The sequence below is a fragment of the Pithys albifrons genome, chromosome 4 (genome assembly GCF_047495875.1).
Source record: "Pithys albifrons albifrons isolate INPA30051 chromosome 4, PitAlb_v1, whole genome shotgun sequence".
In the NCBI taxonomy this organism is placed as follows: Eukaryota; Metazoa; Chordata; class Aves; order Passeriformes; family Thamnophilidae; genus Pithys; species Pithys albifrons.
In genome coordinates, this window is record NC_092461.1 from 56,101,277 (window position 1) to 56,123,215 (window position 21,939).

General features: G+C 40.5%; 2 protein-coding genes across 2 annotated transcripts; both read left to right on the plus strand.

The window, feature by feature from the left end:
- The first annotated feature begins 4,237 nt into the window (after positions 1-4,237).
- On the plus strand, positions 4,238-21,565 carry LOC139670922 (ATPase family AAA domain-containing protein 2-like). Its single transcript, XM_071553071.1, has 14 exons — positions 4,238-4,306; positions 5,823-5,932; positions 7,525-7,699; positions 8,336-8,424; positions 8,740-8,899; positions 10,297-10,387; positions 10,555-10,852; positions 12,644-12,749; positions 14,047-14,230; positions 15,691-15,876; positions 17,625-17,760; positions 17,994-18,118; positions 20,335-20,463; positions 20,666-21,565. The coding sequence occupies exons 8-14, from the start codon at positions 12,694-12,696 to the stop codon at positions 20,756-20,758; spliced, it is 909 nt and encodes a 302-aa protein (XP_071409172.1). The 5' UTR covers positions 4,238-4,306; positions 5,823-5,932; positions 7,525-7,699; positions 8,336-8,424; positions 8,740-8,899; positions 10,297-10,387; positions 10,555-10,852; positions 12,644-12,693; the 3' UTR covers positions 20,759-21,565.
- LOC139671426 (endogenous retrovirus group K member 8 Gag polyprotein-like) lies at positions 4,364-5,749 on the plus strand. The gene has a single exon (XM_071554251.1). It carries the CDS (start codon positions 4,364-4,366, stop codon positions 5,747-5,749), a length of 1,386 nt encoding a protein of 461 aa, XP_071410352.1.
- Positions 21,566-21,939: the final 374 nt, after the last annotated feature.

The following is a 21,939-nucleotide window of genomic DNA, read 5'->3' on the forward strand; positions in this document are numbered from 1 at the left end:
ATGTCAGAAAGCTGAATAAAGGCAAAGTGAAGCAGTTCTAGTGTTTCTGTCTGTCTCCATGACTTAATTCTCTTTGTGAAGCCCAAATTGACATTGTTTTCAGAAAGGTTTGCAAAGTGTAACAGCAGTGAGATGCTTTTTCTAGCATATGTAGTCATAGAAAATTGGCACAAGACCTTAATTCCAGTTAAGAGAAGAATAAGCAACCTGGTGTCTGAAGAAGCCTGTGAACTAAAAAAATGACTTCATGCTCTCATGCAGATAAGTACTATGAAAAACTTCCATAATTTATTTCTGTTTTCTTCTTATTATCCTCAGAATTATTTTCTTTTTCCTGGTAATGGGATTTTTTTTTTACTGTGTTCAGCAGGAGGGAAAAATAAACCTGAAAACAGTGTATGGTTGTAAATGCTCAATTGCTTGTTCTTAAATTTCTCTATAAAGAAGTCAACATTTGACCTAATTTTTAAGTAGGTTGAAAAACTTTGCTAACAGTCAATGACTCTTGCTTTGTGCACCCTATATTGATATGTCATACTGATCATGTGTGCTGGTTTCAATGGGTTTTTTTGTACTTGCCTATCTTTGCTCTTACATGTTAACTTTGTATCTTAGTACTGCAGAAGCAGTATTGCAAAACATGGATGACAGGGAGAAGATGAGCATGGTATTTTACACAGAGAAATTATTTGGTTGTAATATTAATTTAGCTGAACAAACGTCTTGCAAAGCATAGTGTAGTCTAGAAAACTATTTTTGCTCTCCAATTATAATTTAACTTCTTACAGTTATGCCACCCAACACTCTAAGGATTGAAGAAATACCTTCTTCAGAAGATATTCAGTGTTATGCTGCAATAGGTCTTACACTACGCTTTCTGAATTGCCTGACAACTTTTGAATGGACTCTGCTTACAAACAACTGTTTCAGGGCTTAGGTTTTCACTTCAAATCTTATTAATAATTGAATTCACTGATACCTGATTTATCTGTGCTTGTTCTTGTGCCAGTCTTGCCTGTGAGCCCAAGTGGTCCTTTGTCTCAAGAGGAACTCCTTAAAATGATAGACAGCAACCATATTCTCTCTAACTTAGTTTTGCTCTAGTAAACTAAATTAGTTCACTGCCCTTCTGATGATAGGTGCTTTGTTTTTTAACATCTTCATAGTCTGCTTTGATAGTTTTGTTTCTGGTTTAGTGTTTAGGGGTTTTTTTTTAAGATCTGAATTCTTTTGTGGTTTGGTTTTTGTTTTGGGTTTGTGGGGAGTTTGTTTGTTTGTTTGATTGTTTTTTTAATGAAACCAAAATTGTCCATAGTACTTTTTATATCCTCTCCCAAATGCCGGGATGACTTTTTTTGTCTGCTAGGATTGCTTTGTCCTTTGTTCTACTAAACTCTTGGATTATTTACCTGGTATTAATTGATACTCTCTGTCTTGTATCTGGTTAAATGTAACTATCACATGTACTAAACCCTATTTTAGAGCAGAAATGCTTGTTATTAATCCTATATGCCAGAGTGATGTTCCTATTTTCTCCTCCTGTGCCTTAATTTAATATTTGTCTGCATGGAGTGCCTTGATAACATTACTATACAAGCACTAAATATATTCCTACAGGTTTTTTGCATATTTGTGACAAATCTTTTTTGTTTCTTTTAATTAGGAAAGCCTCAATATGGGAAGAATTAACACAGAAGAAGCTGACAATCCAGGTATCATTGTAGGCTAGTTCTATTTTGAATTTTCCTGATTATGTTCTGGCCAAAAGCCTTGTCTTAAACAATTGAGATGGGCTGAACTACTGGTTATTTTTCACCTATTAAAAAAATCTATGTTGCTACTGACATTACAAGCCATAGGCTCTAGAGCTGTACTGTAGTAAACTCATAACAAGTATTCACAGAAAAAAAATCCATGTTTTTCCAAAATGCTTACACAAGATAAAAGGCTGTGAACAGTAGGAATACATGTCATATAGTGTGTTTTGAATATATCATCATTTGAAACATTACTTACACAGTTTAACATTATGTTGATGTGCAGTGGTTTCATCAGGATGTGAAGCAAAGGAAGGTGATGGTCTGTGTCGCTCCACTCGAAAGAGAAAAGCTGTTGAGCACTATCAAGCTGTATTGGAAGTAGGTCTGGGTGGGCTGGGTTGGCATTAGGTGGATGCCACTTTTCAGCTAGAAAGGGCAGAGAAAAGATGGAAGACAGACAACCTGTAGATTGATATAAGGCAGTTTAGTAAAGGAAATGCTCACAAGCAAAGAGGAAAAGATTTCATTTTCTACATCCTATCAGCAAGCAAAGCCCATCCACTTCCCAAGAAGCAGGGCCTCAGTACATGTAGTGGTGGCTCCAGAAGGCAAATACTGTAAATAACAAATGCCCCACCTTCCTCTTTCTCTTCTTAGGTTTTATATCTGAGCTGATCCGTATGGTATGGAATATCCCTTTTGTTAGTTTGGGTCAGCTGACCTAGCTGTGTCCCCTCCCAAGATCTTGCCAGCCTACTGATGAGGGGGCAGATGGTTGGACAAACAGTGCTGATGCTGTGGGATCACTGCTCAACAGTGGTCAAAACACTAGTGTGTTCTCAACACCTTTCTCACTACCTGTGAAAAGCACAGCACTGTGAGGGCTGCTGTCGGGAAATGAACTTCACCCCAGCTAAACCCAATGCAGTAGGTTATAGGCACAATTTCTCTTGAGCACTAATTTCTTGCATAGAAGTGAGAGTTTTTCTTTTTTTAAAATGAAAAGACATGCGCACAACTTTTCTTTACACTTCCTTCTTTCATTCTGCCAGTAAAGTTTATTAAATGCATGCGTCCTGTACACATTCAATTTTTTTTCCTTTTTTGTCCTTTTTTTTTTTGTTTTTTGCTGTTTGGCATCTTTGAGTTTTTTTATCAATAAAAACATTAGCTATGTATCCTTGAAAGAACAGCAATTATAGAGACTTTATAATCTTACTCCTGTGGGTTTCAGTTCTCCTTAAAACCAGGTGTGTGATTTTTCACTTTCAAACCACCCAACCTCCCCCTCCTTGAAACTGTCCCTGAACTTACAGATGGGTAATACATGTCCCATTTTTTGCCTTTTCGACCATCCTGCTTTCTCTGAAACTTTTTTGTAACATTATCCTAAACTTTTTGCTTTCAACAGATGAGATTAAATACATGCCAACTTCTTCCAACCATCCTTCACCTGTCAGAGAGATTCATGTAAAAAACCTAAAAGGTCGGTGCATGGTTAGTTATAGTTCACCTTTCTCATTAGTGTTGTCAGTCACGACTGAATAATAGGGCCAAAGTTTTTTAGACTGATGGTACGTAGAGATTAATATATGTCGGAGGAGACCTGGGGTTTACACAGTGGCAAAAATACTACAAGAGATGGATAGACGAGGACGCCGAAGTCCAGGAACCCGGCTCCCGGAATATGGAAGCTCTGCGAGAGATTTATAAGGACTTTAATAAGTTCACACCCTATATTGATGTTTCCCCAGTTTGAATGTTGTACCATTAATGTGGCTACCCTGGTTATTTTTCCCGTGGTCTTTCCTTATCCAAGTTTCCTCTTCCCACAAAACCCTCTGGGTCGCAGCCCCCTGTCCTGGCCCAACCCGGCCATGGGGGTAGTTGCCGGCAGGGCTGCCTACGAGGCGCTGCTGGATCCCGGGTGGGAGGTGTCCCTGCCTCGGAGTGCCGGAAGCCCTACAGTAGAATTTCCCCGCCCACCTCATTCTCCCATTGGTCCTTTTGCCGCTCCTCCCCTCCCTCCTTCCCTTCGTTTGCATGCACCCAATGAAGTGCGTTACTGCGCCCCGTCTCCGCCCCTCTTCCCCGCCTACATCCGGGGAATTCCCATGCTCTCCTTATAAGCCAGCGCGCAGCATTAAACGGGGCTTTTCCTCGTGGACTCCTGGCAAGTGCGGACTTGTTCCGTTCGGGGCAGTTGCCGGGCCGGGGGCGGGAGGAGCCATCCCTCGCTTCTAAGGGGCCTGATCCTAGGGGAGCCCTGCTTGCCACTTTCCTAGCCTTGCTCCTGGAAGCAGAAACCTCTCCACCGTATCAGTGGTCATTTACAATCCGCTGATAATTGACGCCCAACGCGGTGGTGGTATCCACTACGCCGAAGCAGCATAAGCCGCGGGACGGGTGAGTCCCTCGGTCATCAGTGGACCTCGGAGGAAGCGATCGGGCAGAGCACCTCGGCATTTCTTCAGCTATCGGCTGGCAATCCCTCGTTGTTTCGACGTGGGACCGAAGGACTGACCCTCAGCCTACCTTTACCCTGGGTAGGTAGCCCTCCAAGCAGACCTTGCTCCCTATCACCCTTATTTCATTTATTAAAAATGGGGAAAATTCTCTCTAAGAGAGAAAAAGAGACTTACCGCCGCCTGAAGTCCCTGCTAACTCACGCTAACCGTAAAGTGGACAAGGCAGCAGTAAAATCGCTAATGAAATATATGTCTAAAGAGGACTACTCCCTGCCGTTTCATCTTACTACAACGGAGTGGGACTGTTTAGGCCGAAAATTAAGGGCGGCGGCTAACAGAAACAGCAAACAGGCCTTGCATGCCTTAATAGCATGGTCACTGATTCACTTGATCCTAGAAGCAGACCAGGCCGCAGGGATCCAGGGGGCCCCAGGACAGAGTAGTGCAGGGAGTTGCGGTCGAAGCGCGGTACCTGCGTCGCGATTTCAGGGGCCCCCCTCCATATATCCACCGGCGAACCCTGGAATTATTGCTAGCACGGTGACAGCCGCCGTTGGGGCCTCTCCACGTGCACGTGTTGGTTCCCCACAAGATGGCGACGGAGAGCGTGGTGAAGGACCACCACAAAATGGAGGTTGGGGGAAGGGGGAGGAGGCAGCTGATGCCCACCCTCTGGGTGTGGTGTCAAAAGGGGAGGAGCCGATCTCTGTGGTGGGCAGTCCCTGTGAGCCCTTAAGCCGCACCCAACTTCCTCTTTCCCACGGTGGCCCCGCCCCCTCCCTTTGTCAACATCCAGCCCAAGATGGCGGCGCCCATGGACTAGGCCCAAACCAGAAGCCTACCGGCCTATCGCCAAACAATCTGTTTAATCCTTCATTTAAAGACACGCATAACACCACAGATCTGTCTGTGGTTTGTCATCAACCGCCTCGCCTTTCTCGTATGCAACGTGCTGCCGTACAAGCTAAAGATCTTAGTGATCTGCAAGCAGTGCAAGCTTTTACAGTATTTTATGACCGTGCCGATAACCCACAATGGGAGCTTTTACTGATTCCTCTAATTAAAGATGCAAAAAAGGCAGTGACAGAGTACGGCCTGTCTTCTGCATATGCTCTGGGTGTTATTGGTGCTCTTTTACAAGCCTTTACATTTACACCAAATGACTTGAAGGACTTGGCCAGGACACTTTTAAATAATATGGAGATAACCATGTTTTTAGATACATGGCATGCCAATGTCCGCAAGTATGCTCACGAGACGTCAGGTAGCACAAACAGAACAGTTCCGGATACAATCGAAATACTTTTTGGGATTGGAAAACGGGCGTTTAATGCTGAACAAGTAAAAATAGACCCACAGGACTTGCTCACTACTAAGAATCTGGCTTTTAAAGCATTGCAGTCTATTGCTGAGGCTTCTCAAGTGACGCCACCATTTACCTCATTTTGCCAAGAGCCAGACGAACCTTTTATGAGGTTCGCTGAAAATTGCCATGAATGCTTCCTTTGTGCTGACATCTAATTTCTGATAGGATCTTATCAAGATTGCAGCTTTCTTTAACATATAAAATGTGTTCTGTTTGCTTGATCTTTAGGTAATATTTGATGATGTGGGTGGTCTTTCTGAGCACATTTCAGGAAAGATGATCATTTGGCCGTTGCTTTCTCCTGATGTTTTCGAGATAATGAAACTCAAACTTCCCAGGTAACAGACATCATTTAAAGCTGTAAGTTAGAATTCATCTCTTTTCAGGAGACTATTCAACTGAGGTATCAATATGTTTTCATGTCTCAAAATTGAGTTGTGTTGATGGAGACTTTTAGCATGAGTAAAAAGTTTTTAAAACACTGATAGAATACAGCACATACGTAGGCTCAAAGATTTACTGTGTGGCAAGACTCTAAAAGTCTCTTACCTTTAAAAGGCAGAGTTGGAGATTTTTTCTTTACAGTCCTATGTACAAGTAGACTTGACTAGTTTGTAAGCAGGAAAGAACTATCTACTGGTAGTAAACTGTAGTTTGTTAGTGGAAGTCCAGTTCTCTCTCCCACCAACTCTTCTTTATTTTCAAGTGCTCAAATATCAGTTTTACATTTGATAGGATTTGCAACTCGAAACTTGCAGTGTTTTTTGTACTTGGGCTAAAACAAGAATCTGTCTACTTCTTACACAGCTAAGCGAGTTCTGCGTTACAAAATTAAGTTATTAGAGATTTGTGACCTTTATATATTCTTGGTCAGCAAAATTTGACCTTAAATTCTTTGCTTTCAGTAACTTTAAAAGTATTACAAACATTGAAAGAAAATCTGTTTTCCTTCATTATTCATTGAAATTCTTTTTGAAGCAGCAGTGCATTGACTTTTCTAGTTGATGGGAATGCAGAAATGCAGAATACCTTCCCAGTTTTAGACTACTTTCTCTTCCTTTGTCACCAGAAAAGGGAGATCAGATCCAGTAACCTAATGCTTTTTAGGGGAGAAGTAAATGCTTTACTCTCAAATCTTGTCTTTTATTTGTTGTTACAGCAAAATCAAAAGTGAGCAATTCAGATCTATAGAAAAACCCTGTGAGACTCAGCTATCAGCCAGAAGCAGCAAGGAACTCAGCTGCTGCTGGCTGTTAGGGAGGAGGGTTACTCCCCAAGAATTCACATAGTAGGAATTCACAAGACTCTGCAGGTGCACAAAAATAGCCAGGATGAAATAATATAAACATGGGACTTGTGAGATATGGGTTTTAACCAACTGAAGAATCTGGCATGGTGGTGTGTAACTCTTTTAGCCAATAAACTGTAGTCCTAATCCTATATAAACTGTGTGCTATGTGTAATAAAATGTCTTCACTATGAATGTCATAGATTGTGTGGAGTCCAGTTCCTCCACCGTTTATTTTTAGTTTACTTTATTTATGAAAACAAGAATGAATATGCAGTGTATCATTGAAAAATGAACTGGTGATTCCTAAGTTAGCCCAGTCTCAGATTTTATGTTGGAAGTTGTTCTTTTTGTCTCCACATCTGCTGGTTTGTCAGAAGTTTTGGAAGTATCCTTCTAGAATGCTACTATCTTTTCTCAAAGTTTTGTACATCTCCATGAACTTCTTTATTCATTTTGTTTGCTGCCTTGTAGAATTACATAGGAACACGACTTTTTTCATGCAGTTCAGTTGTTACTTCTCTCTTATTCATTAAGTGTTTAGTTTAGGAGAGCAGAGTTGCGTATTTTAGGGATGGTGGTTGTAATATGTACTTTCCTATGATATTCTTTTGTTTCATGACTTTTTTTTTCAAATTGTAGAGGCTGTCTCTTCTGTGGTCCACCAGGGACTGGAAAGACACTGGTTGCTCCTGCACTTGCTAATGAATGGAGTAGAGGTAAAAGGAAAGTAACCTTTTTTGCAAGAAGTGCTGCCGACTGCATGAGTAAATGGATAGGAGAATCTGAACGAGAGCTTCGTTTATTGTTTGAGCAGGTAAGATTGAAACGTGCCACGTGTTCTGTCCGAGTTGTAACTACTTTTCTCTGGTTGAGAAGAACTCATTCATTCTTGTGTTTTGTCAAATCTTTCCACTGAAATGGAACCCTTTTTCAGTGGGTTTTTAGGGGTTTGAAATCTTGAGGTAATATTGTAAAAGAATAGTAAAGAAAATAAGAAAATCACCACCATCACCACACTCAAAGTAACCTCCATCATAACTCACATCACAAACAATCACGGAAAAGGTTTTAAGAAGCAAAAGATGGTGACAATAGACCAGAGGGAAACAGATGTAGGCTTGAAAGCATGTTCATTTAAATTGGTAATGGAAGGTTGCTTCCAGGACGTGTAACTGAGTTAGTCCTGTCTCTGTTCTTGGTGGTTGCCAAATAGATGTAAAAACTACAGGTATGATTTGTTTTCTGTCACCCGGTCTCAGTGGGTTGACATAGGCTGCTGTCTTCTGTTACTCGTGCCACTTTACTCCATTAGCTCAATTAGTAAGGAGTCCCTGATGCTAGTCTGAAAAATCTAGTTCCAGTGCCTTTCCAGTCATAATGTTTTTCATGCATTTTCTCTTTTAAATGGTGCTGTTTTCTTGATGTCAATATTCCTGCATTTTCATCGTAGACCTACGAGAAGCGACCTTCAATTATTTTCTTTGATGATATTGATGCTCTTGCTCCTGTACGGTCCAGTAAACAAGACCAAGTTCATAGGTAGGACTCATTTTGTATTTATGTAGAAAGCTGCTTGATCTTTGTGAAAAGAAGACTGCAACCTATTTAACTTGATGTGGTTCATTCATTTATCCTCAAAACTAGTAATTCAGTGCTACTGAATTTCAGACAATTTTTAAAGAACAATGATCAAAAAAAATTTGCTAAGCTTGATATCCACAGAAGGTCTGTGTTATGTCTTAACAGCATCTCATCAATAAAGGCTTGCCCATTTTGAGAGATCAGTGAAGAGGGTTATGTGGAACTGAAGAAAATTTACTAAACTGGTGAATGAAAATTATATTCTTTTGTTAGCTCTGTTGTGGGGACACTTCTGGCACTTATGGATGGTGTAGCCAGCAGAGGAGAGGTTGTGGTTATTGGAGCCACCAATAGACTGGATTTTATAGATGCTGCTTTACGAAGACCCGGACGCTTTGAGCGAGAATTCCATTTCAACATGCCAAACAAAGAGGTCAGAACTTCAGCTCCACCTTAATGCTTATGTGTCAAAGTCCAAACCCGTCTAGCAAGGCAGCATTTCAGAGCAGTGCAAGTCTCCATCAGTAATGTACAGCTTGGACAAAAGAGGGCTATCTGGAGAAATTGCATTGTACTGTGGAGGGCAGACCTTGTACTGAATATATATGAATAATATGATTTCAACAAGTAGGTATTTCTCTAATTAGTTTTGGTTTCACTGTGACCAGAAAAGAAAATTGCATGCTGCTAATCATCAAAATGTTTTAGAAAGGATGCATGTAGAGTTAATTTTAAAGTACTGCTGTAGCATCTTGAAGGTGAAAGAAGTGCTGTGAACACAAGAATTCCTTTTTGGTAGCAAAAACTTTGATCAGGGCTGGTGCTGGAGCAAATTAGGTGTGTTGGGTCTGACATTCTTACTGGTACTTATTAACAGGGACTGGGACTAACAGGTGAAGCACACTGCACAGGTGCAAGGCTTGGGAAGCTTCCAGTTCATTGCAATAGCTAAACAATGGAAAAAATGGTTTTATAGCAACAAAAAAATATTTTGGGTGGGATAGGCTGGGAGGGAGATAATGTGCAAAACCAGAACCGTGAATTTGTGGTGTTTTGTCTGGCTATTACTGATACTCCTTAGCACTTTTTGGAGAAACAATAAAAGGCTTATTGGATTGAGAGCTAGTAAATGTGCACTAAACATTTATATCCAATTTTTATCTGCTCTCAGGAACAGGAGATGAGGTGCCATGAAACAGATCTAATATACAATTCCCTACTGTGGAAGAATTCTAGAAATCTACCATAATTAATTGGGTTATCAGGAAATACTTCAATGAAAGTCTTGCTAAGATCAGAGATGAAGACAGGGGATGCTTGAAATTTTCTGGATGAGTGATAGTGGTTTGAGCCATAATTTTGATTTGTTGTAGTAACCATAGCAATTTGAAATGGAGTACTAGAACTATTTTTCATTGAATGAACTAGAAGAAAAGCAAATTTGGTGAACTAATGAGACCTTCACAGTGAAATTTTGCTAAATTTGAGAGAATTTTCTTTGGCACAAAATCTCTATTTGTAGATAAGGCTTTTACTACAAGTTTTTCTTTGGCAGCATTAGGTCTCATACTTGTGAAAACTCTTTTGTCTTTTTGTGGAAGATGTACATGCCTTTTATTTCTCTGCATCCCTCAGGAAGAGTTTAATGTAAAAATTGGAGAATTACTAAATTTTCTGCTTGAAGAAGCAGCGAGTGCATTAATAATTGACCTTTAAAACACTTAGAAGTTTAGCAGATAAGAAAAATATTTGTTTGGGGATTTTGTGTTGTGGTTGTTTTTCTAAGAAAAAACATAGGGCAAACTAAAAATGCAACCATTTTATTACCAGGCAAGAAAAGAGATTTTCAGAATTCACACATGAGGCTGGATCCTGCAGCCATTGGACAACTTACTTGAAGAACTGGCTGAGAAACATGTTGGTGAGTTTGAAAACAGTGTAGGTCCTTGTCCTTTGGGCAGGTCCTTTTCCTTTTTCCAGCCACTCTTCTCCCAGCCTGTAGGGCTGCATGGGGTTGTTGTGACCCAGACAGTTTTCAACCGATGCACATATATTTCCATAACACGTGATTCTTGTTTTGTTTCTCAGGATACTGTGGTGCTGATATTAGCGCCTTATGTGTCGAAGCTGGCCTCTGTGCTTTGTGCTGCTGCTATCCTCAGATCCGTGAAAGTGACAAGAGACTGAGGATAGATGCCACTTCAGTAAAAGTAACAGCACACGATTTTGCTATGGCCATGCAGAAGATTGTTCCAGCTTCACAGAGAGCCGGGACTTTACCTGGACGAGCACTACCACCTATTTCAAAGCCACTGTTAGAAAAGAAATTTACAAGCCTTGCAGAGAGCATTTCCCCATGCAGAGCTTGCACTGAAAAAGGACCAAGGTATAACAGTCACATCTACTTGTTTAAAATTCTGCCAAAGCAAAAACTTCTGATTTGTGCAATCAACATAAAAACCTCTCAGCCGTAATGACAGTAAAATTTTGTACTTTACATGTGCACATTGCAGAATGGGACCTGTCAATGACTCACAATATACAGTAGACAACTATGGCATTCTCCGCTAGAGCCCCTTATTTCTCACAATACTTAACATCACATTTATAATTTCAGAGATGGATCTAAGGTTTCACACATGAGGCACTTCTTTCCAAATCATAGAATCATAGAATGGCCTGCACTGGAAGGGACTTTAAAGATCATCTAGCTCCAACCCACCTGCCATGAACAGGGACACCTTTCACTAGACCAGGTTGCTCAGAGCTTCATCCAGCTTAGCCTTGAACCCTTTCAGGGACAGGACATCTAATCTGGGCAGCCTGTTCCAGTGCCTCTCCACCTTTACAGTAAAGAATTTTTTCCTAGTATCTAATTTACACCTACTGTATTTTAGTTGGAATCCATTCCCCCTTGTCCTGTCACTTACATGCTCTCGTAAGAAGTCTCTCTCCATCTTTCTTGTAGGCTTGCTTCAGCTACAGGAAAACCAAAATTAGGTCACCCCTAAGCCTTTTCTTTTCCAGGCTGAACAAACCAAATTCTCCCAGCCTTTCCTCATAGGAGAGGTAACCCATCCCTCTAATCATCTTGGTGGCTCTTCTTCAGACTTGCTCCAACAGGTCAATATCCTTCTAGTGCTGGGAACTCCAGAGCTGGGTGCAGCACTCCAGATAGGGTCTCATCAGAGAAAAGTAGAGGTGCAGAATCATCTCCCTTGACCTGCTGGCCATAGTGCTTTTGATGCAACCCTTAACATGATTGGTTTTCTGGGCTGCATGTGCACATTGCCAGCTCATGTCCAGCCTTTCATCCACCAGCACCCCCAAGTTCTTGGCAGGGGTGCTCATGATCAGTTCATCCCCCAGCCTGTATCAGCCTGAGGTTGCCCCAACCCAGGTGCAGCACCTTGCACTTGGTCTTATTAAACCTCAGAGGTTCCCATGGGTCCACTTCTAAGGAGTGTCCAGGTCCCTCTGGATGGCATCCCATCCTTCAGGTGTGTCAATTACACTACTGAGCTTTCATCTGCACATTTACTGAGGCTGCACTTGATCCCTTCGTCAGTGTCATTACTAAGAGACATTGGTTCCAAAACAGACCTCTGAGGGACACCACTTGTCACTGATGTGCACTAGGGCTCTGAGCCATTGACCACTACTCTCCGGATGTGACCATCAACCTCTCCCTTATCCATCTAACAGTCCACTCATCAAATTTATCAGTCATCAATTTAGAGAGAATGATGTTGTGTGGGATGAGGTCAAAAGCTTTAGAGAGGTCTAGATATAAATGACATCTGATGTCATTGATCTTGTCCACTGATGTAGTCAATATTATTACTAATGTAGTAAATAAATGCTTAAGTGAGGGGAGAAGGGTTTTTCTGGTGTCTAGGATCTATAGAAGTTGTTCCTGATTATTGTAAGAAAAAATATCACAAGTTTTTGTCAACTGAGAGATAATACCTAATTCAAATCAGGGGACGTAGGACAGCTTTGTATAGACTTGTGCAATCTCCTTCAACCTGTGGTGGAACGAAATCTTCAGAAAATGGCATCCAAATGACAAAATACAAGAGAAATGATTTCCAGCACCAATTTCAAAGGTGTATTAATGTAAGAGCAAGATATGAACTAGTTAACAAATTTCTCCTGTCTTTAAATCCTATTTTAGGAAATGATGTGATTAACAATGTTGAAGAATCATCATCAGTCTCTGGAAAGATGCCAACTCATAAAATGTCTAAAAGCAAAAGGGCAGAATTACACACTTTTATCAGGTACATGTTTGTCCCCTTTATGGCTACATTTTTGAGATGGCTAGGTCTGTAAACTGTTTTTGTGTGAGGGATGCTAGATGGAGTTAAGAGTGTGTGTGTGGGTAACCAATATTTCCAAGAAGTAAGCATGAAGATCCAACTGGGTACCAAGGTTCTGAGTACAGTGCCCTGACCCATTAAACTGAATGACCCAGACTTCATTTCCCAAGTCAAACTGGTCCACAGACTATTAGAACATGTTGGTTTAGTCCATGGTATTCCATGAAGGACTCAAGACCCAAAAAATGTGCAGTCTGTCCTTTTAGCTTATAAAACCTCTTTGAACTTGTGTAGCCATCTTTTGCTATTGTACCTTCCAAGATTGTTGAACCAGTTGTGAATTATGTATAAAAACCAAAAATGGTTTATTAAACCACTGTGAGAAAAGTTTAAGCAACATCTGCCTTTTGTACCTTTACCCTACTGAGTTTTTGTTATTTTTTTGATGAGACAACAGTTGAAAAAATAATCATTGTCAGTTATTTTTCTCCCTTTCTATTGCTGTGCTGTTCAGAAAATGTGACCTGCAAAGTTTGGTTAGGTCTCTAGGATCTTTGACTTCAGCAAGAAAAGGTACAACAGTATTGTGGCAGAAAAACACACAAACATCTTCACAAGCGTGTTTCTTGCTAGTAAAGCTAGACTACTATGAAATTAATACACAAGTCAAAGATGAAACCATTAGAATGACTGAATAAAATAAACTTTATATTTAGTGTAGTGCTATAATTTAACCAATAAAATCATGTGATTCTTCAGATACAGCTAATGTGTTTCATAGAAATGTTCTTTTGCTCCTTCCTTCTCACCATCTCCAGGAACTATGGCAAAGTTTCAGCTAAACTTGGCAGGTGTAGAGATCTCACAGTTATTTAAACTAAAAACATGTTGAAGATGATTGCATATGAACTATGAAGAAACTCAGATTGGTTTGTGCTGAGAGAGTTGTTATTCTATTCTGCATCAGGTTACTGACCAGTTGTTGTGTTTGTATTTGGCTGGACAGACACCTGTGGAATTTAAGAGCTGTTACTTAACCCAGCAGAAGGAATAGCAGACATGCTAGGGACTGGCAGGATTTCTTAGCTGAGGAATGGTACCAGTTTTTGAGAAAATAGGCTTTGATAGTCTTCCTAATCACAGACCAGCCTATGGGGGGTCATGGAGCATATTTCCAAAAAAAAAAAAGGTGTATGGGAAAAAAACTTGTGCATCATCATCATTCATTTTTAAACTTGCTTTCTTCTTATTGTTGTAGTAATCCTCCTTACCAGCCAACATCTTTCAGGCCACGGTTCTTAATAGTTGAAGAGCCAGGATCGGGGCAAGGTTCTGATTTGGCATCTGCAGTAATACATACCCTGGAAAAGTTTCCAACTTATACGCTAGACCTCTCAAACTTGTTTGTTAGCAGCACATCACAGGAAGAAACGTGTTCACAGGTATCTCATAGGTTTTGTGAACTCTATATAAACTAGTGAAGTGAGCAAAATCCACTGTTAATGGAGGTGGCCTGATTTGAATGTGCTGCTATGTTTAATTGTGTCTGAAAATCCACTTTTCTTGTAGATGGAATGACACTGCATAAGGATATTTATGTCCTTGTGTTTTACGTTTGAAACAAAACAGGGAGGATGTTGCTAGCAGCTTGGGAAGATGGCATGTGCTGCTAATAAATCCCACTTTGTGGCAAGAAATCATGCTCATCTCAGTGGGACCCAGAAATTTTTCATTGCTTCTTAAGTCTCTGTGCTCCCAGTAGATGGCTCTACATCAGCTTGATGGTGTGTCATGCACCTTTTGTAGCCTTCTTTTTTATTACATTTGTAGGCAGCCAAGGTCTCAGGGAAAAGGTTTCTTTTTTTACATATACATATACAGCTTGTACTGCCGTGGCACGTGCAATAAACGTTAAAATTCATGGAACACTTAGATTTGTAAATTGTGTTTTACTTAACTAAAAAAATGAAATACAAGCAGATCAGTGCTGTTTTAAATTTTACCTTTAAGCAGGAAATTGATTTCATTGTTTGGCTTCACTGTATTAAAATATTTTGACCTTTCGCAACAGCATTTGAGACCTATACAAGTCAGCATAAACACATTACATGACTAGATACTCATTTGTCACATGGGAGGAACAATTCCTTTTTTGTTATATCATGGTTGCATTTGTGGTCCTATAACTTCCTAGTGTAGTCACTGCCTAGACACACCACGTGCTTCCTTCTCATCTTGTGACGGGAACTCCCTGAATATTGTCAGTCTGAAAGGGTTCATGGAGAAATCTGCATGTGAAAGGACTGTTGCCACCTCTCTCAAGCAGTAGATGCATGTCTTCTTGTGTGACTGAGGTGCCATATCTAGGCAGTGGCTTGTTATCTTCCAAGGCACATCATTTGGCTTGGTGAACCCTTTGGTAATGAAAGGCTGCGAGTGATTTATCTCTTTAAGCAACCTAAGGACTGGTCAGCTCGTGTAAAATAAGCCTGAAATTATGAGTTGTAACCAGCCTTCTTTTATTGTGTCAGCCCTCACCTTTTTGTATAGGTCTTTGTTCAAACTGTCCTCCAGCCTAACACGGGTATGTGCCCGCTCTGAATAGAAAAGAGTGCAATCACAGCTGGGTAGCAATTTCTCCAGTCTAATACAGCTTGCTGAAGGCTTACTCCAATTTTTTCAGGCACACCACCACATTGGCTGAGTTCTGAGGTTCTTTAGAAGTTATCTTACACCTAAGGAATCTTGAAATGAGACAGATATTTAGGTCGCTCTTGATTGGTTTCTCTAGATGTCTTGGTTTATGCAGTCTTATTTCATAAGATAGTTTGGCTGATATGTAGTTATTTAGTGACCTGTTCCACATGATGTAGCTTTCTCATCCAAGCTTTCATTTTACCAGCTGATACGAGAAGCTCAAAGAACAGTACCAAGTATCATTTATATCCCACAAATCCCTTTGTGGTGGGAGGCGGTTGGACCTACTCTGAAAGCTGGTATTACAGGACTGCTGAATCACATTCCAGCATTTGCTCCAGTTTTGCTCCTTGCAACATCTGATGTGCAACATGAAGATCTCCCAGAAGGGGTATTTCTTGTCAACACTTTTCTTCCTTTATTACTCAGTTTTTTGTTCATTTAGAATTGAAAAATTGGCATACTGTGCTGCTCTTAAATTCATAATGTTATTACTCAGACACCCAGAACCCAGTATAACATTTGCTTAGACAAAATGATGCTGAAAGTATTTGTCTAAAGTGTCTTCTGAGTGAAGAGATTGACTTTGATCAACTTTTTCTTGCTTCTCACACATGTGCTTATTTGACAGATGTATAGATTTACTTCCAACAACAATTTCAGTGGTTTCAAGATGGTTAGGTGTGTCCTTAGTGTGTTTGAAAGGTAGCTAGAAAAATTGTTTTTCTGAAAACATTTTTATTGAAAAACTGGAAGGTACTTTTACTAAAAAAAGGTGGAGGCCACACTGTTACTGATGGACTGTAATTTCAAATTGAAATTATTTAATAAAAAATTCAATGTCTTTCTTCATCTAGGTGAAAACTTTACAAATTAAAAAGTTAAGCTCCAAATTCTGTTTAAGTAACTTGGAAATCAATTTTTAGCTTTATTTCTTAACAAAAGTCATTAAAAGGACATACTGAGCTTTCAAGACATCAGAGAGTGTGCATAAAAGGAAGGTGTTCAAAATGTGAATATGCTGCTCTGATTATTTTGTCTCAGTAACAGAAGCTTTCATGATGCAAAGAAATGCTTTTTAAATTAAAAAAAAACAAACAAACAACCAAACCCAAAACCCTCCACCTTACCAAAAAGCTGGCACTTGTCTGCTGAGCCTTGCCTGCCCTCTGTAGCTACCATAATGATTCAAGTTAAAGGACAGCAAGGTAGGTAAATACAAAATAAGCAGCCTTGGGGGTAGTGAATTGTGCTGGTTTAAAGGTGAACCAGCAGGGGAAATGAACTCACCACAAGAGAGATGATAAGTCAGAGCTAAAATTTAATAATAATATTACAATAACAACACTGACACACAAGGGAAATTGCTTTCAACTCACAAAACCCCAGCAGTATAACCCAGTGTCCTGGGGCACAAACCCAAGGGGGTTTGTTTGCCCTTGTGCTGAGACCCATGTGGTTCCCCCAAGTCCAGAGCAAAAGGAAAAGAAATAACCTGTTGGTGCAGGCGAGGGCTGTGGTCTGGGCGAGAGCGGTGATCTCCTCCTGTCAAGGTCCTGCTGCTGCTCCTCTGGATCCGACGAGAGGTTCCCAAGGTCTTCTTACCCACCACTTATGTACCCTCAGGGAGCACCCAGTCCCTCCCCCTGGGCAGGGACTCACACAATGGGTGATTAACTCTGGGAGCCAGGGGGTGTTGAGCTGTTGATGGCCCATTAGCAGCTCCGCCCAACTCAGGCTGGGTGTGAAGGTGATAATGGCTCCCTGGGCAGTTGCTGCTAATGGCCCATTGACCTTGGGGAATGAATAGAGGGGGTAGAATACACAGCTTTGATCACCCCCACACAGGCTTAGCTGGCCCCTCCTGCTGAACTAGGACATGAATGTCACCTCTTTTTCCCTGGTTTATCATACACTTTTTTTCATGGAGCTTAAACTCTAGAAGTTTCCTTAGACAAGGTATTTTAATTTGTGATGCTATGAAAATCTAGTCTTTTACGATCAGGATGTTAAGTTTTCATAGCTTGTCTTATCCAGATGAGTATTCAGCTTAATATACAAAGGTACTCATCTTTTTGAAATAGAAAACAAAAATTGTGTGACTTTATATCTGAAATGGCTTTTTCTCTCATGTTCTAGATAAAAGCTTTGTTTAGTAATAATTATGAAGAAGTTTTCAAAATTCCCCCACCTACCTGTGCTGAAAGAAGAGGGTTTTTTGAGGATTTGATAATGAAGCAAGCTGCTGAACCTCCTGCATCAAAACCCAATACAGGTGAGGATATTCTACAAATAAAACTTTGCTACTGTAAGTTAACAGCCAATTCGGTAGTTGCTTTGGTGATAATTTTCTATCATTTTTCATGTGCTTGTGTTTGAATACCATCAATTGAATAAAAATTTTGTCTGTAATTAAAGAGAGGTATTCTATTCCAGGTACAGGATAGTCACTGATACTGTACTCCAGATAAAGAGAAATCCTGACTTAAGAAATCTGTGTCATTCCAGGTTCACGGGTACCCTGTGTGTCTCATGCAAGATGCTCTCAGGTGGATGAACAACCACAAGTATGTTACAGCAAAGCAATGAAAATTCGCTCACGAGGAGTGTTTGTGGATTTCTCTGAGCTCAAAGTAAGTCTAATTTCAATTTTTTTAATACTGGCATAAGATATTTTTCTTTCTACCTGTACAGTTGTAAATTAAGTTGGTTGTTAACCAATGCCAATTCAAATAATTTATGGGAGAGATATACAGCTTGTGAGGTAATCCAACCTGCAATGGACTATGACTTGTTTCCACAGCTGGTGTAGACTGCTTCTCTTGGTTTTGTGTTAATTGTATTTTAGAGGACTGGGTTCACTTCCTAATTTTTAATGAAAAATGACTTGTTAAAGTTTAAAATAGCTCACTGACAACCTGCTAGTACTGCTGATTATTCATGTCTTACCAGTTTTTAAGATGTATTGGGGGGAGGGTTTTTTTGTTTTGCTGTTTGCATGTTTTCATTTATTAGGAACTGGACAAGGACCTTGATTTTTAGCAGTTCCAGCTTTAAACCTGAAGTTAGCAGGTTGACCAAAAGCTCATCCTGGATAAAATATTATTACCTGCTTTTCCAAAATTCTTTCAAAATCCAGTGTTAGAATTTTGCATTCATGCAATTACAGTGTCATAAAGTTTTTCCAGTCCCCTCTAACAGAGAAGTTTCTATCCTAGGCTAGAGTTGGAGAAAGGGTCAAAAATGGGCCCAGATGAAGGGGGTAAAAGAGGTTCCTTTGCATGAACTGGAGAGCGTGGAAGAAGGACCTGACCTTCAGGGTGTATCTCCGTGACAATCATTTGGGAAATTGCTAGGCTGAAGTCCTGGAGGTTGGTCAAAGCAGAATGGGCTGCTGTTTACTTGCCTGAGAAGGGGAGTATTATTCGGATGCTTCCTCTGTGTTGGGAGCATGTGACAAGAGTGGAATCCCCTTTGGTGAAGGGGATTGTTCACACAATTTCTGTCACATTTTAAGCTGTGACCTAATTTGTAGAGGTGAAACTAACTTTTTAAGGCTGGTGTCCTAAGGAGGTTTTGTTGTTTGTGTCTGCCTGTGTTCAGAGAGAAGCCACATAGGTGAACTTATTGCCCACTGAGGAAAACCCTGTGGTAGAGCACTTATAGATGTTTCAGCTTATATATACTTTTCTGCTGTGAGGAGAGAGCTACAGTCATGAAACGTGTCCTTTTAGAAAACTTGTTTCCTTAACATGGGTGTCATTGGAACTTCCTGCTTGTACCAGAGAAGCTCTTTGGAACTTACCTGAAGTTAATGAGATCAAAGAACCTCTTATAGCTGTTTGGTTTTGTAATGAAGTACATTTTTTAATTATTTGTTTGGGTTTATTTGTTTTTTTTTGTTTGTTTGTTTGGCTGCTGGATTTTTTGGTTATTTGCTTGGTAATATGAGTAGAACTTGATGAATAAATAGAAGAGCAGTGACCTATGTAGCAGCAATTAGAAATAGTTTCACTTGGGATGTTGGCCACAGACCTCTGTCAGATCCCAACTTTTGTGTCTGCAGCAGCTGAAACCACACTGCGTGGTTTTTGTATAGAACAAGGTTTAGGGGACTACTCCAATCTTGTGCCAGATACCTGAGAGTGGCCAAGTTAATGCAAGCAGTTTAAGGCAGTAATGTTTTCATTTAGTGTGGCTGCTCCCTTAAGCTACATCTTTGCAGCCTCACACAACACAGAGCTACTGAATAGCCCCAGCAGTGCTGCTGCTGGCATGCTTAGTGTTGGTTTCTCAGAGATTATCGCATTCACATCTTTGCTAACAGAAGGCACTGTATGAGAGACTGGTAGTTTGCTGCACAGAACCATTCTGCTAGATTATCCACTCTTGAGTTGAAAAATGTTAGGCACAGTATACATTACACAGTCTAATGGGTAAAGGTGAGCACTAAGGATGTTTCCATTTCCAGCTGGCACAGCTGTATCTGGAAGATCTGTAGCCTGGCTTCAAGACACATTTTCCAGGGCCCTGTATGGTATTTCTGACAAAATGCAGTCATGGCTTTTCTGTGTCAGCTATTCTATGACAAAGTGATTGTGTTGTTCCCTGTTCTGGAGGCAGTTTATTGACAATTATGATTATTGACATCATAGAATGATGAATAAGAAAATATTGTCTAAACTTAAGCCTTCCTTTTCTCCAAAGTGTGAAAAATGAACCATTTTCTCCAGTTAAATCTTATGAGATATTTAATCAGTTCTCTGAAGTGCCACTTTTATTTAACAATATAAAAAAGTAGGATATATCTTGTGCTACTCTAAACTGTAATTTCCGCATTTTTCTTCAGGAACTGTTGGATTCTATCGTCATGGCAACTGAGAATGCCAGTATATCAAGCATGGCAAAACTATATTCTGTCCTTAGCCGGTGCAATTACCAACATCGAGATGATGCCGACAAAACTGAATTAGTGATGGTAAATTATTTTGTCTTATAGCTCTTTATGTTACACACTGTTTTGTGTGTGTGTGTATTATGCCTTGTGCAGCATGTACATTATGCTTATTTAACATTCATCTTTACTACTTAGTTGCCTGTGCCACAAGACTTTTTCATTTTAGTCTGAAAGGCTTTTATCCATATTGCAAAACTGTTGTTGTATTTGGCATAATTGACAGAATACGATGAATTGGAAGAGACCCACAGGGATCATCAAGTCCAACTCCTGGCCCTGCACAGAACCAACCCCAGGAGTCACAGCATGTGCCTGAGAGTATCATCCAAATGCTTCTTGAACTCCGACAGGCTTGGTGCTGTGACCACTTGCCTGGGGAGCCTGTTCCAGTGCCCAACCACTCTCTGGGTGAAGAATCTTTTTCTAATATCCAACCTAAACCTCCCCTGACACAGCTTCAGGCCATTCCCTCTGGTTCTGTCACTGGTCACCACCGAGAAGAGATCAGTGCCTGCCCTTCCTCTTCCCCTTGCAAGGAAGTTGTTGACTACAACGTCTCCCCTCAATCTCCTCCAAGCTGAACAGACCAAGTGCCCTCAGCTGCTCCTCATCCAGCTTCCCCTCAAGGCCCTTCACCATCTTTGTTGCCCTCCTTTGGATGCTCTCTAACAGCTTAATATTGTTGGCAGTTTCAGCAGGAAAAGGCTTGAAGACAATGGGTCCACCCACACAGGTCTCTCAAAGCAATGAATGTCAGTCTGTCTTCTCCAGGACCTTTTTAGGGGTGGAGGGCTGCAAAAAGGAGGGGTTTTTTTCTTAGTCTGCCACTTTCTCCCCTTGCAGGCAGTCACCCATGGTAACATTTGCATAGTTGTCATTCCATTTTTGAAAAAAAATTAAGTATGAAACCTTACAAGAATTTGAGACTTTTCTCCAGTCTCATCAGACTTTCTTTTTAACTCACATCACTCAAGTATCTTTAATTTGACATGGGGGGAGCTTTCTGCCTATGACGTTTTGATTAGAGAGTCCAACTCTCTAATCTCTTCCTGTAAGAGAGGATTTCTGAGTTGTCAGAACCTGGCAGAAATCTTCCACAGCCATCCATGGTCCCAGTCATGCATTCTCAGTATTAAGTTGATTTAGATAGGTTGGATGGTCTGTCTTCAGCATCCTTGAATCCATTTGTCTTTCAGATGCTTTTGCCTGAGAATAGATGAAATTCTTCATGTCTCTCAGTCTGCCTTAAAAAAAAAAGAGGTAGCCTCTTCTTTTTGGCCCTTGTCATCTTGATCTCTGCTTTCATGTTTGATAAAGAGTTAGAACGGATGGTCTGTTATGACTGTGAAGCACTGAGAATTATTTGGATTCAAGGAGACCATTCCTGAAAAATGCACCCTTCTCTCATCTAGCATATTGATGCGTTTTAGCACAAGAAGGGATTTGTTTGTGTTATATCAGGGCTTGTCAGCTTTTGTGATTGGATTTGATTTCTTT

Bases quoted from the DNA above. Each gene is read 5' to 3' on its own strand.
- LOC139671426 (XM_071554251.1), top strand. From the start codon at position 4,364: ATGGGGAAAATTCTCTCTAAGAGAGAAAAAGAGACTTACCGCCGCCTG.
- LOC139670922 (XM_071553071.1), top strand. From the start codon at position 12,694: ATGCCAACTCATAAAATGTCTAAAAGCAAAAGGGCAGAATTACACACT. The intron at 14,231-15,690 runs GTATCTCATAGG...TCATTTTACCAG, and splicing joins AGGAAGAAACGTGTTCACAG to CTGATACGAGAAGCTCAAAG. The intron at 17,761-17,993 runs GTGAGGATATTC...GTGTCATTCCAG, and splicing joins TGCATCAAAACCCAATACAG to GTTCACGGGTACCCTGTGTG.